The sequence below is a fragment of the Triturus cristatus genome, chromosome 5_1, assembly GCF_964204655.1.
Source record: "Triturus cristatus chromosome 5_1, aTriCri1.1, whole genome shotgun sequence".
In the NCBI taxonomy this organism is placed as follows: domain Eukaryota; kingdom Metazoa; phylum Chordata; class Amphibia; order Caudata; family Salamandridae; genus Triturus; species Triturus cristatus.
In genome coordinates this window covers 314027722-314042086 of record NC_140587.1, presented here as the reverse complement: position 1 = coordinate 314042086, position 14365 = coordinate 314027722, and the positions used below count along the sequence as shown (strand labels likewise).

At 48.6% G+C, this 14365-nt stretch overlaps 1 protein-coding gene across 1 annotated transcript in view; it reads right to left on the bottom strand.

Annotated features, from left to right (window-relative positions):
* The window catches only part of SNTB1 (syntrophin beta 1), a 478004-nt gene that overhangs the window by 136967 nt on the left and 326672 nt on the right, over nt 1–14365 (bottom strand). The window contains exon 3 of the mRNA XM_085605038.1: nt 310–517. Within this exon, the coding sequence (XP_085461164.1) occupies nt 310–517 (208 nt within the window). The remainder of the gene's footprint in view (nt 1–309; nt 518–14365) is intronic.

Below are 14365 nucleotides of genomic sequence, written 5' to 3'. Positions count from 1 at the left end.
CTGGCAACTAATGAATAGTATGTGACTGACATTTGACGCATCTCTTTCTGAACTGCAAATAGTAGGGGGAGATACCCCTCCCGAGCCCCCCCACATGCGATTTGGAAACGGCCACAAAATCCTCTTAGGAGACAGAAAGACTTTGCACATTATGAAAAACCCTTTTGTCATTGCAAACCCTGTGATTTTGCAAATCACGCAATTTGCGAACACGGACGGGCTTAGTACAATTGCCCATTGTTAAATGCATACTTAATGCACATTTTCTGAAAAGAAGATAATTGCACACCCGTAAAAATGAAGGTTTACCTTTTCTGCAAGCCAGCCAAGATGCCTAATCTCACGGCTCCCCGCAATCCCGGATTTGCCCAGCTGGTCTTTGACTTCAGTTATCACCCTAGTAATGAGGTCGTTCACATTTGAATGAATAGCATTGAACCAGGAATGGGCTGTGGCCGGATCTTTACTCCTGAGGACCACCGTATGTTTGGCATCAGGCGAGTGAAGTTCTAGGTGTCTGGAAAAGAAAGAGATGGAAGGATTTTAGTAGGGTAAATCAAGAATAACTATTGTAGCAGCATGCTCTAAAGAGCAATACAAAGTAATTTTATATCAAAAACAAGCATTGGCAAAGCCAACAGGTCGTGCCTTTGGGACTGCCTTTTGGCAATGCTGTACACCATGAGCAAGCACTGTTCTCCCTGGGTGTCTCCTCTTCTCTGTGACCCAGAGGCCTAAGTAGTCCGAAAGGGCAGCAAAGAGCTGAGGCGAATATGGATGCTATATGGTATACATGTCACACACAGCTCAGTGCTTTGAAGCCTTCTGGCCTCAGTATGAGCCTGCACTTCTGGCTCCCTGAACACCTTCCATCCTGGACTCTCACAGACAACTGAGGTCTTCTGATCCATGGTTCAACCAGACAAGTGAAGCCCCAGAGCTCCTGCACATTCCGGTTTCTCTTACCTCCTAGCTCCCAGAAATTCTCTTTTGTCTCACTGCACCGATGCGTCGAACGCCACCCCCCAAATCACAGTGTGATTCATCATTCACAGGACAGCCGGCCCCAAGCACTACTTTGGGTTTGCCACTCTGCTTTTGCAGATCCCACTGCCTGCCAGAGTCTCATTGCACTCACCGTCTGCAAATGTCAAATCATCCACCTGCCTATGCAATACTATTTCAGCACAGGGTAAACCCCATGGCCCATTTACAGTTTGACGGACAGGATACTCAAACGGGGTAGATGTCCTGTCCACCGTATTACAAATGGATACTGCGTATAGGATATCTGCCACTTTTGTGACTGAGTATCCCAAACCTAAACTGTAAATGAGGCCCTATGTCTCATCAAGCTTCTACAACATAGACACAAACAGTGAACAGCACCAGCTCCTCATAAGCCAACTTGCCTCTGATAATAAATACACTTCCAAACACCGACTGAGACCAACTCACTACCACGGCAAATTGCTCTCATGCTCCCCTGCATTCCCTCTTGCTCTTCTATCCATCATTCCTTCCCATCAGGGCATGCAGTGAATCTAGATCCCTCCAAAACCTCATCTATCCACATCTATAAATCTGCCCAGGCAATGATTTAGCCTCCTATTTGTCATCCAAGATTACTCTCAACCAAACTACCCTGTGCATACGCCAACCTTTCTTTGTTCACTCCACCACTGCACAACCGACCAATCACCCAGCTTAGGAGCTCTTACCAGGACATCGCCAGATGACCTCATCCACATCCTCTTGTCTTCTAACCCCAGCACCCAATTTGATACCTACCGCACACCACATCCACCTCTTCTCTATTGTCATTCTTCGCAACCAGTCAGCCATCTTTGCCACAGTTAAAAAAAAATGTAATCCAGTATTTGTAAAGCGCGAACAATTACCCGAAGACATCAAGGTGCTGGGGGCTGTCGGGAAGATTAAGCAAGCTTTTGCCCAGAGTCAGATGGTGCTGGGCTGACCTGCCGCCGGTGATCGAACCGTGAGCCCCAGTGTTCTGGTGTCAGTCACCCTGGCCACTGCACCACACCTCTTCCCAATCACCCCACACTCCTGGGACACTATGGTTTGCTGGATCAGCTTGGAATGGCGATTTCTCTTATTTTTCCAATTGATGCTTAACTGCTGCTTGTTTCTCCACCAGCTATTTACCCACCGCCTTGCCGGAAGGCTCCAGATAAAACCCACTTACTGATCCACCCCTTTCTCTTTCTACTCCACCTCACTTGGCCACATCAACTCATTATTTGGACCCTGTGCAACCTGCTTGCCAGTAACAATCAAATATTATTTTCTTTCTAATACCTGCAGCAAAAAACAAACAAAAAGGCGCTACCTCACAGCCACTCCCTGATTCTTAACTGTGCAAAAACGTCTTCCTTTTTCCCACAGTTTATCTTCCTGACATCCCCACCTACTCCAGGTTTTGCTCCCATTTCTTTGCACAAAACACTACTAATCTTCCTTTAGTAAAGGACTATTCACTATTTAACTCAGCTATGCGACAATGCGAGCTATCAACCAATTGATCATCATGGGGAAATTATTCTCACCATATATGTACGTATTCTGAACACATACAATGATTTAACAATAAATGGAACTTTCCTTTTATGCTAATCTTATCCCAGACTATCCCACTAAAAAGTCTAGCAGGCAGAACCATCGCAGCATCCGCATTTCCTTGGTCTCAGAAACAATTGAAAAGTCTAGGGTACATGTTTCACCCGGTTGCTAGAAAAGTACTCTTGCACGTGAAACACTTTTTAGTTGGTACAGAGACAAAATTCACCTGTCCCTAAAAAGATGGCTCCAGTCTGCTCACTGATGGTATTATTTATACATTTTGTATAACCTGTATACTTCACTAATCTCATTTCTAGTTTTATAGTTTCTCAGCGATGCATATATATGTGAGGAAGAAACACATTTATAGTCAGCCAGACAAACAAAGAATAACAGAAATAGAGACCAAAACACAAGAGATGAATACACGCCTCCAGAACATTAGGGCCACGGTTTCCAGTCGTGGACTTTTATATGATGGCACAATGTATTCTGGGCTTTGTAGTGCTGTTGTGTTTACCATTCAACAAATTATAGTAGCACACTCGAAATAAATGCTTTGTAGGTAAAAAGTTTAGGACTAGAGACAGTGTCCATTGTTGACTTGTCATGCTACACGCACAAACCAACAGAACATAGATACCCGGGTGTCCCCTGACCCATGGGCTTTCATATATATGGAGACCACTGGGCAAGCAGTGATCCATGAAAAAAGATTATCATACAAGTACCCATGCTTTTAGATCAACACCAAGAGCCTCATACGCATGTAACATACATGCAGGCAAACATCAAACCAGCATGGGTTGTTGGCTCAGTGGGTTAATGCATCCACTGCGTGGGTCTGCGTTTGACACTGTGGTCACAGGATCGAATCCTGGTGAGGCCCCTCAATCTTTCATCTTTCTAAGGCTGATAAAATAATTGATAATCATTGAGTTAGCTCACAATACACATTCGCCCTATAGGGTGAACCAGCCCTCAGCGGTAGCTCCTTCGCTAAGGTGGAGGAGCATCGCCCCACTGCTTCGCAACACTAAAGTAAAGGAAACATAAAATGATAATAACTCATGTTATTACCATTTTATGTTTTCTTCTGCTGCAGCTTTGCGTTTAGGGCGGGGCTGCTCTGATGACAGAGGAGCAGGGGAGGAGTGGTTTGCCCTCTCCTAAGTGCCCATGACTGTTTGGCCTGCCCTCTCGGGTCGGCCAAACATTCATGCGCACTTCGCATCTTCTGCATGCACACTGCATTACAGCCTGCCTGGAGAGCATGTCCAGGCCCCCATTCCCTGGCTGAGAGAGTGCTGATCAAAAATCAACGCTGCAGCGTTGTGATTGGCTATCAGGTGGCTGGGAGCCGGGTGCTTCCTGCTGCTTCCCGCATCGTGCTGCGGGACCAGAGTCAGGAAGGAGAGGATGGAGGAGAGGCAGCGGCCGTCTGGTCGTCACAGGTGCTTTGTTTTCTTTCATGTTTTTCAAGGCCCCTGTCCCCCGCTTCACCACCCGGGTCCGGTAGCAGCCTCTACTACGAGCACTTCACTTATACACAAGGAGGCTAGGATAGATGGACAGACAGCTGGATGCAGTCTTCGTAAATGCCTAGGCTATGGTTAGTAGTGATGAGCTGAAACAAGCTGTTCACTCTGGAATGGGGAATAACCACAGGCAATCAGTGTTTGTGCCTCCATTCTCACATGCCGTTCCATGGTTCCACGCCATTTTCCCCTTGTACATTTCTACGGGTTTTGTCCTGGCAGAATGGGTGGGGGATGAAAGGCAGAATGGGTGGGGGATGAAAAGGAGAATGGTAAACTGCTGTGTATGTGTCCAGCCAGTCGGTAAAGCGTAAAAAACACAAAAATGTAGTGGCACTGGGAGGGAGATAGAAAAACAAAGCCTTTGGTGTTCTCGAAGCTAAATTGTTATCGTACACATTGGTAATGACTGGAAATTATTAACATCTGTAACCGATGTGATGAAGGTCCAGACATGCCTCTGTGACGTCAGTCCAGTTCCCAGTGGGTTGAAGCCTGTCCTTTTACAGACCAGACAGTGAACGGGCCTTGTGACAGTGACTGTCCTCGAAATCAAAGTTTAGTGCGACACGACCCTACTAAAGACATGTAGTTACAGAACAGGTGACAGGCTTTTCTTGCCTCTCATTTCTAAACATACAAGACTTTTCTTTCCTCCCCACATTTTCTTTCAAACCTGTCCCTCGCCTGTATTTTTACATTTTGAAATGGCCCCAATTCAGAGTATTCAAGTTGAATCTCTGCAATAAAACCAATACTTCAAACAGGGGCCACGGCACAGAAACGTTCAGTTGGTGAAACCAGAGTAAATCCATTAGTCCCGCTTTGCTGGTAGGGGAATACAGAACGAAACAAACAGATTTTGGTTCATTCCGTATCACAGATGGATGTTTGCACTGGAGCAAAAATGGAGGAAACTGATTGTGAAATCATAAACTACACGTCCACCTCTTTGATCAACTCTCCATTGAGAAAAGAGATCAAACAGCCTGCACTACTCTTATCAGACATCTGAAAAGAAACGGAACACTGAGGCTTTTGCAATGGATAAGAGGCCGCTCGCGCACGTGTAATCAGCGCTGCAGCCGCAATAAACACATGGGACACTTGTTGGACTCTCAGCGTGGTCCCGACTGCCTTCCCACGGGCCACGCCCCTTTATTTATAGCTGGCGCGTGACGACACGTGCCAGCGCTAGCGGAATACCTCCGACGCGGGTAGACTGCACCGCTACCCCGCATTGGAGAACACTACATTCCTTCTAACCTTTATTAAACAAACCAAACAGTGATCATGTAGATCTGTTACCAGTCACTAGAATTCCAGTCCCAGGTCCGTCACACCATGAAGTCAGCCAGCCGGGAGGATGGAGCAGGGCTTCTTCTCAGGCCATATCTGGAGTGCTCTCCCCGTGATGATGGAATTGATGGGGTCATCCCCTGCGAGACTTCGCTCCCAGGGGATCTCACCGGGGAACTTGGCAGTCCTCAGACTGGTGTTCCCGGAAGTGAAGGGGTGCCCTGGTCAGATCGGTTCTCATCGTCCCTTGATCACCATCTGGGCCTTCCTCCGCTGGCGGATGACGTGGTGTGGCGTCCAGGTTTTCTGACAATTGCAGGTCCGGAATTCCGGCATGCACCTTTTTGAAGAAAGAGATGTTGCGTGTGACTTCCTCGGTTCCTCTTCTGGCTGTTATCATGGTACCGGTTTGGCGGATGACTGTCCAGGGCCTATGTTCAAATGGAAGCCGGAATTTGCTCCCAGGGTACCTGTCCTTGATATAGACTCTGTCTCTCACTTGAATGGCTGACATTTGGGCTCGTCGGTCGGCACTGGCCTGGTCATTGGAGCTGGTCCTGTTGGCTAGGACCTTTCCAGTGTCAATCTGAGACGGGGTCCAGCTTGGGTGATGCGGGATGGTGTCTCGCACTACTCGGCCCATGCTTGCCGGTCCTGGAGCTGCCTCGGTCGTGAGATGTGGCTTCAAATGGTATTCTCTCAGGAAACTGTATATGGCCCTCTCGAGCGGTGATCCATCGGCATGCGCGATGCGTATTACTTTGTTGAGAGTACGCATGAACCTCTCTACTTCCCCATTTGCTTGAGGCCAGCGCGGGGTCACTTTTCGGTGCTGAATCCCCCAGGCCTTGAGATAGTCAGCAAACTCTTTCCCATGGAAGGGTGGGCCATTGTCTGTCTTCACCACTTCGAATATTTCGTGGGTGGCGATGGTCTTCTCGAATTTTGTAACGACCTCCGCGGCTGTCTGACTTCCCATGATCTCGATCTCTGGCTACTTCGTGTAGTCATCGATGATCACTAGGGCATAGCGTCCATCGGGGAGGTGCCCAAAGCCCACACTCACTCGCTCCCATGGCCGTTGGGGGTTTTCTTCAGTGATAACGGGGTGAGGGTGATCCAGTTGGCCCGATACCTGGCACCACGAGCATGTTCAACCAGTGGGTCCATCCCTGGGAACCACACCTTGGCCCTCAGCCGACTCTTCGTCTTCACCATGCCTTGATGTCCCCGGTGTGCGAGATCCACCGCTTGTTGAGCCAGACTTGATGGGATCACCAGTCACGGGCCTCGGAGCAGACAACCACTGCTGTCAACCGAAAGTTCATTCTTGACCCGCACAATGTATTCCAGGACGGTCTTTGCTTGCGGCGTTCGTCTGGCCATGGTGGACTGAATGGGGCGCCAGTCATTCGATTTGACCGCCGTTAGGGCCAGTTGCAGGCATTCATCACTCCGGGTGGCTTCTACAATAGTCTCAAGACTCATGGGAAGTGGTCGGGATCTTTCCGATACGAGTCGGACATATTCCTCTGTGTCTTCGGCATCCTCTTCTTCCGCTTTGGTGGCAACTCTGGGATGCCTCGAAAGATAGTCCGCTGGATTGGATGAGCCTGGTTTGTATTCCACTCGATAGTCATACTCCTGTAGTTGAAGGATCCATTTTTCAATCCTCGGTGGAGGCTTGGACGCTGACCCTTGAAACAGGGGGATGAGGGGATTGTGGTCGAAATTGAGGCGTCGGTAGCGCCTGAGGCCGACGTGCGTAGAGAATGTGGTGATGTAGCGAGAGTCCGGGTGTAGTGGCAGTTGGTGATAGCCGGACCGGAGGTCCATCTTCGAAAACCATTTTGCGCCGTTCAGTTCTCCCAAGATGTCATTGATGGTGGGGGTTAGGTGACGTTCCCTTTTCACTGCGGCATTTGGGAGGCGCATGTCAACGCAGAAGCGGACCGGCCCTGGCTGTTTCGGTTTCCGTGCCACTACGATCGGGGACACCCAAGGGGTGGGTCCACTGACCTTTTCTATAATCCCTTGCTTCTCCAGTGCCTTCAGCTCTTCTTCGACCTTCTTGCGCAAGTGGAACGCAATGCGCCTGTGCCTCAGCGCCACCGGTTGGACTGATGGGTCAATGTGGAGAGAGACTTCCTTCCCTTTCAGGCATCCGATGCCTTTGAAGACGTCTTCGAACTCCTCCATGATGGCCTCCAGTTCCTCCTCTTGTACCGCTATGGCGAATGATATCAGCCTCAGTTCTTCTGCTGATTGTCCGCTTATCAGCATACCGCTTCCTTCTGTAGTCACGTACACTGTGGTGGGGATCTTGAGGTCTTGGTGCCTCAGCTCTGTCTTGAAACAACCCAGGAGCGGGATGGGTGTCTTTTGTCCGTAGGCGAATACCCTGATCCTTGCTTCGCATATTGGTGGACGTGGACTTAGTTGATTATACACATTGGCAGCCATTAGCTCGATCAAAGATGTCTATGGTGGCTCTCACATCCTGGTGGTGGATCTTGATTCTGCACCTTGGAAGTCGTCGTCTCTTCCGTCGTGGCTGATGTACTGCGAATACGTAGTGGACTGGGTAGTCTCCCGTGTCATCATCCATGTCTTCACTGTCCCGCTCTTCAGCCACTGTCTGTGCTGCCTCTTTCTGTGATTTTGTAGACCGGCATACCGCCGCAAAGTAGTTCATCCACCCATAGGCTCTGCAATTCTTCCCTTTCGCCGGACAGTCTTGTATGCGATGGGGTGTGCCTTCGCAGTAGCCGCATCCCTTTGTACTGTCTTGCTGTCTTCTCCCTGTGTTTTGGTGCGCTTTGGGCCTCACCACATTCGCCGTTTCCACCGCGTTGACCTGCTCCGTCTTGACAGGGCGGTGGAGGGCCGCCTCCATGTGGGATGCTCTGGCTTACGACAGTTCTTTTGACCGGCCCAGGGTGAGTATGTCCGCTAGAGACTTGCCATCCTCCTGAAGAATGTTTACTCTGAGTTTGGACGAGTAGCACCCTTGTATTATATGACCTCGGATTTCTTCCTGTTCGTCACAAAATCCGCACGTGCTGGCCAGTTCTTTCAAGCGCCCGTGGAACGCGTCTAACGATTCCTCCGCCTCTTGCTTGGCCTGGCGAAAGATGAATCTTTCGTAGTCCCTATTCGCCATCGCTCTAAGTGCGCATTTAGGGCGTTGAGAAGCGTGACATACGTTTTGGGTGTGGCCTCCAACAGGGTCTTGTAGATGCGGTGGATGTCTTGCCTCCGAGGTGAAAGAGTAGGGCTCTGCGCCTGGCCCGGGATATGTCCGCCCCTTCAAAGTAGATCTGGAGGCGATCGGTCTAGTATCTCCATCGCGGAGCACGGGATGAGGGGGCCCCATCCACCACAAAGGGCTCAATGGCGGGGATCGACGCCATCTTGGTGCAGACGCAGTCACACCTCGCGGCACGTGCACTGCTTACCTCCTGGGTGCAATAGCAGCAGCCTGGCCGAGGGCGATGGAGATGCTGTCAAGGTCCTCTCCTGTGGCCTGTATGTCCTAGGCCTCACCGTAGTTTCCTCCTCATCCAAGATGCTGAGGCACACTCATCCGTGGGCTCCACCGGGTGTGCAGGAAAGACCTCCCTTCCTTCCAGGCACCCTCGGGGCTGCAGGGTTTTCCTTGGATGCAGCAGACTCGCCTGGGGGCACACAGCAGGCCAGCACAGGCCAGGCAGCACTTTGTTGGTCCAGGGCCTTGATCAAAGGCTCACTAGTCAGCAGACTTTAGGCTCATTAATTTTCACTGCATGGGGCGTTTCTGCCTCTCGTCGCAAGTGTAATGGATAAGAGGCCGCTCGCGCACGTGTAATCAGCACTGCAGCCGCAATAAACACATGGGACACTTGTTGGACTCTCAGCGTGGTCCCGATTGCCTTCCTGCGCGCCACGCCCCTTTATTTATAACTGGCGCGTGATGACACGCGCCAGCGCTGGCGAAATACCTCTGACGCGGGTAGACTGCACTGCTACCCCGCGTTGGAGAACACTACAGCTTTGTCCAAAACAGACTTTCGCACCACAATTAAAACAGGGAACATTTATTTTCTCCACGCCTTGCATGAAGGATGTATGAAATCAGCTCCAAATTTGACCCTTGTGCAAATATCTTTGCGCCCAATCCGTATTTTAAATGCAGCACAAATAGAGCCAATTGACTTGCACTATTATTGCTGCAGTGCAAACGTTCTCTGATATGGCCGTAAGTTTGCTCCAGGAGAGAAGCGAGTGCTCTGGAGTGGCTTGCAGTAAACTTAGTAAAAGATTCATTAAGCCATTCAAGCCCTCCCCAGACTGCCTCTGCAGGCTTCGCGGTTTACTGGTATTGCCTGGACCTTATAAGGATCTGGCATTTGTTTCTTTTTCAGACTGAAGAAAATCTTATTTCTTGTGTGAGAAAATCGAGATGCTATACAGACTGCACTCTTCCACATACATACAATTTACTAGGAGCGTCTGCCTATAAAACACACAATGTGATACTGAATAAAAAGACATGTGGATCCCACTGGATTATAGTCAGTTTCACAGTCACCACAAGAGACCAGAAGGGCCTTAGAACGCACCACTGCTAGCCCTAGATTGCGGCCCTGGCTGCCTCGCTCTCTCCAGCAGAGCTAGTGCAAGGTTTTATGCCTCCATGGGCGATGTGACATTTTGTCCCACCACCACCCTTAGAGGGAGAACAACAGTTGCTGTTTTCGGTCAGTATACTGGCAATATGGTGTACATTTCCTGGTGGCACCTTGGTGGGCAGCCTTACACAGCCCTGGCACAATCCCAGAATAGCTCACCAGTCCTCCTGCGGGCAGTGCAGCTCCTCCTCTGGGTTGATGGATCTTCAAGGATCTACAAGAAGCTGTCTGCACCCGAAGATGCCACTACGCGTGGTTAGCTATCCTAGGGACAACGCTCAGGCTCCCTGCCCTTACAAGACATTACAAGGCCATCACTTGACCAACTGGCTTTACCCCCTGCTTCGATGGAGGCGATGACCTTTCAGCATTACCACCCCTGTTTAACTCTCCAGGCTCCTCGCACGTAAGATCATAAGCATAAGATCAAGAGGACGGGAGGGGTGCACCAGCACTGCATGCAGAGGCTGCAAAGTAGGATGTGTTCCTGCCAAGTGTCCATACCCGTCATCGCTAGACCCTAATACGAGAACAATCCGAATCAACCACAACCTTGGCTCCACCCAGCCTCACCAATCTCCCTACCCTACATCAGCAAGACCCGCCTCAGCAGCCAAACTCTGCTCATCACTCTGCATCTTAACCCCAACACACCTTTTGTCTCCCTCTTTCAACAAATTCTCAGCACCCACACCATGAACCCACCACAATCTGCCAGCCCCAAAGCCCACACGGATGTATCATTTTCACTGTTCATGTTCTAGGAACAAGGCTAACATAGTCCCCACCACCCCCCCAGCTTTCAACTGCCGGCTCCAGCAGCATTTTAGGTCAGTCAAAAGAGACTGCTCAGAAAAGTGCCAAGGCTTTGATGCAATATATGACCAAATGAAATCTAAAGCAGTTTAGGAACAGGGTTATCAAAGGATATACAAAGACACAAAGAACTGATGTACAACAACCAGCACAAAAAGAAAGGGCTGGCGGATCTTGTACCACATTGGAATTCCCTTAAAACGAGTTGCAATAATAATAAAGAAGTTACAGGAATATCGTCCTCCCTCCAGGATAAGTGAATACGTATTCAGGAAGTTCCAACCTGTTCTAGCAGTCTTTTTGCAGCTCTTGTTATTGTCCCGGCCACATACATATGAGATGCTACCGCCAGCTAGATCTCCTTCCAGTCGGTTCCGTAGCAGGACATTAATGCCTTGCCGCAGCGCCGTATATTATATTTTAAAATCAGGGGTCGTAGATGGAATCCTCGCACTCGGGGATCTTTCACAGATCAACATGAAATGAGGAACTGTTTCAGAGCCGCCTAATGTACAACTGCACTGGTCAATCTTGGACCACTTTTTAATGGCGGACAAGACCTGAAGTGTTCCAGTTCTAAACTTCAGGTGAAGGGCTCTCATCTCAACTAGAAATATCAAGTCCAGGTAGGGCTCAAAGCAGGGCTCTGGTTTTATAACTCAATCATTTGTAAGGAGGTTACTTTCTTTAGCTTCTTCTCTCCACCTTACATAGGCTCAGAATTGCCATTTATGTTGGTGATAAATAGCGCCAGGATAATAGGCAGCCCTTCTTCAGTAAGATGTTTATTTAAAAATCATCAGTACATTCACCCATGCTTTCTTCCATATTTTATTATCACTCTGGTACCACTATGCACGTCAATCAGTATTCTTAATAATGTTTTGGGTATCCCTAATTTCTACCGAATGCTCCATAACATTGGCTTTAGACACAATCTTTGGATCTAGGAAGACCATGAATAATGCAAAGTTTCACAAAATTACATATTTGGAGCTTTTTAAATATAGCCTCATCACTTGATCTAGGGTACTTTGCCCATTGGGAAGCCTGCCTGGGAATGTGATGGTAAAATGGCTGTCATCCATTCAAGCTTTGAGCCAAGATAATAACAATTTTCCAGATTTTCTTCCAACCCCACCCAACAGTGAGCTGTGGTGGTAATTGGCAAGATTGACTTTCACCCATTTTTAGGTCTCGCTGAGTCAGCGCGCATGCGCTGCTCAGAGAGACATTTCGTAGGTGAGTTCTCAAAGTGCTGCTGGCTGGCCTAGCGCTTGTGTTCATGTGAGCGTGCACGCGCGAAACAGCAGCCTTCAGCAGCACTTTGAAAACTCGCTCCGCCTCTCCACAATCATTGCTGTGCGATGTCATTTTTTTTTAATCCTCTCCCCTACACCCTCCCTTCTCCGACTCCCTCCCTCAATAGGACACCGCAGCGCTCATGATGACGGCTGCATACTCCCACTTGTAAAGGCGATAATACAATAATAAATTGATACTTCCAATCCACTCGGTATTTTAGAAGTCATAACGGCGAGCATCAATTAGGTCTTTTTGTTGAGTTCATTAGGCGGGTTTTTGTGACAAATGAATGTGTGCAAATAAAAACAAAATACTTAACTGGTGAAAGTCAGTATCGTGTTTCAGTTTTTGGCGGACGTTATTGAAACTGTTGTTATCACACCAATGATAGCTCTGATTTTATTTTGGCTATGGTTAAAGATCATTCAAACGCTAAAGTTTTTAAATGAACAAACCTGTTAATTGAAACAAATGCAATAACTTGGCCCTCGGCACTGACACACTTTTCATGTCTGTAGGACTTTAATAATGAGCACCTCCTCTCCACCGGACCTGCAATTAATGTACAGGAGGCCGGTGTCCCCCTCGCACCCCCGTCCCGTCATACCCTGGACTCTACTCGTAGGGCCTCCTAATAACCAACACTCGCAAAAATCTAGAAACACTTTCCCTACAGTCTGTGCAACTCTACTGATAAAAGAGGGAGCTGGAGGGAGGCGGAAATACCTTAAACCACACTTTACCATCCCAAACTAGATACATACCTTGGTTCGCTTTAGATCAGCGGTGTTTTTTCGTTTCTGTTGCAGAGATTTATGCGGAACATGCGGCTTCATTGTGACTGCCCTGCTGAAGAAACGTGTCAAGAAGTGCATGTAAGCTGGATAACGTGTGTAAACAGAATAACATGCCGGTGGGTTTGTAAATGATCTTTGTGAATGAATATCAGATCAGAGACAGCCAGCCTTTGCCGGCATCTGTGAAGGTATACGGTGCTGTGTGCGCACCCTGTGACGCACCGACGCAGACACCTCCTATATACTTGAACTGATTACCATCTAGAACAAACATATTTATATCACAAAAATACATACATAGACCTTGAGCTCGCATTTGTGTTGGAAGGGCTGGGAAACAGAGTTGGTTTAAAGGCTCCACCAGTGCTTCATTTCATGTTCTTCCTTCTCTTCCCTCTCCCGGGTACTACTTCCCTTCACTCCTCTCTGTCCATCTTTCGATTGGTCTTTCTTTTCGCTCGACTGTCTCTTGAGCTGCCTGCTCCCCCGTCCCCCGCTCAGCCCCTCCACTCTCTTGCCACCCCATGCCACCTTTTCATTTCCTTTCCCCCCTTGTTGTTTCTTGTCCCCATCCCTCGCTCCCATAAATTACTCCGCCTCTTCCACTGTTTGCTGCCTCGCCTCCTCCCTCCTCCACAGTCACATCATGTTTCTTCACACACTTCACTTCCTACACTGTGTCTCATGTGACGTCATGCACCCACACCCAGCAACAAGAGGACATGTTACACAGACTTCTCACATCGACCAAACGCAGTGCAGGAAGGACGCTTACACCACCCACTAGCCTCAGGCAATGCACTCACTTACCACCATGCTGGGCACCCAGCAAGCCAGACATCCCAGATATCCCATATGCACATCTGGAGTCCCCAGGCCACACCCAGAAAAACAAGCATTGGCACAGCGAATAGGTCTCGCCTTTGGGACCTTATAAGTATTTAGTTATGCAGCACAATATCCTTACTGCAACAACATTAACAGTTGCATGGCTAAACACTTATAAGGTCCCAAAGGAGAGACCTATTGGCTATGCCAATGCTTGTTTGTGGATGGGGACAATGATGGACAATTTCCTTTAAGCTGACACAACCTCTAAAGCCAATATTGAATTAAAGGTGATTGTAAATGCAGCGGACCACAGGCCCAAGTTGCTCTGAAATACATCAACAAGAACTTTATCTGGGTCCGCAGCTTTGAGTGATTTTTGTATTTGAATAGCGCTGATTACCTCTTGCTGGCAGAATTAATTAAGGTCCATATTTGGAGGCATGGGCTAAATGTTGGCTGATTTACCAGTCTGTAATTCATTCTCGTGCCCCTTCTCTACTAGGTCCTTCACCAGGGCATTCTGATA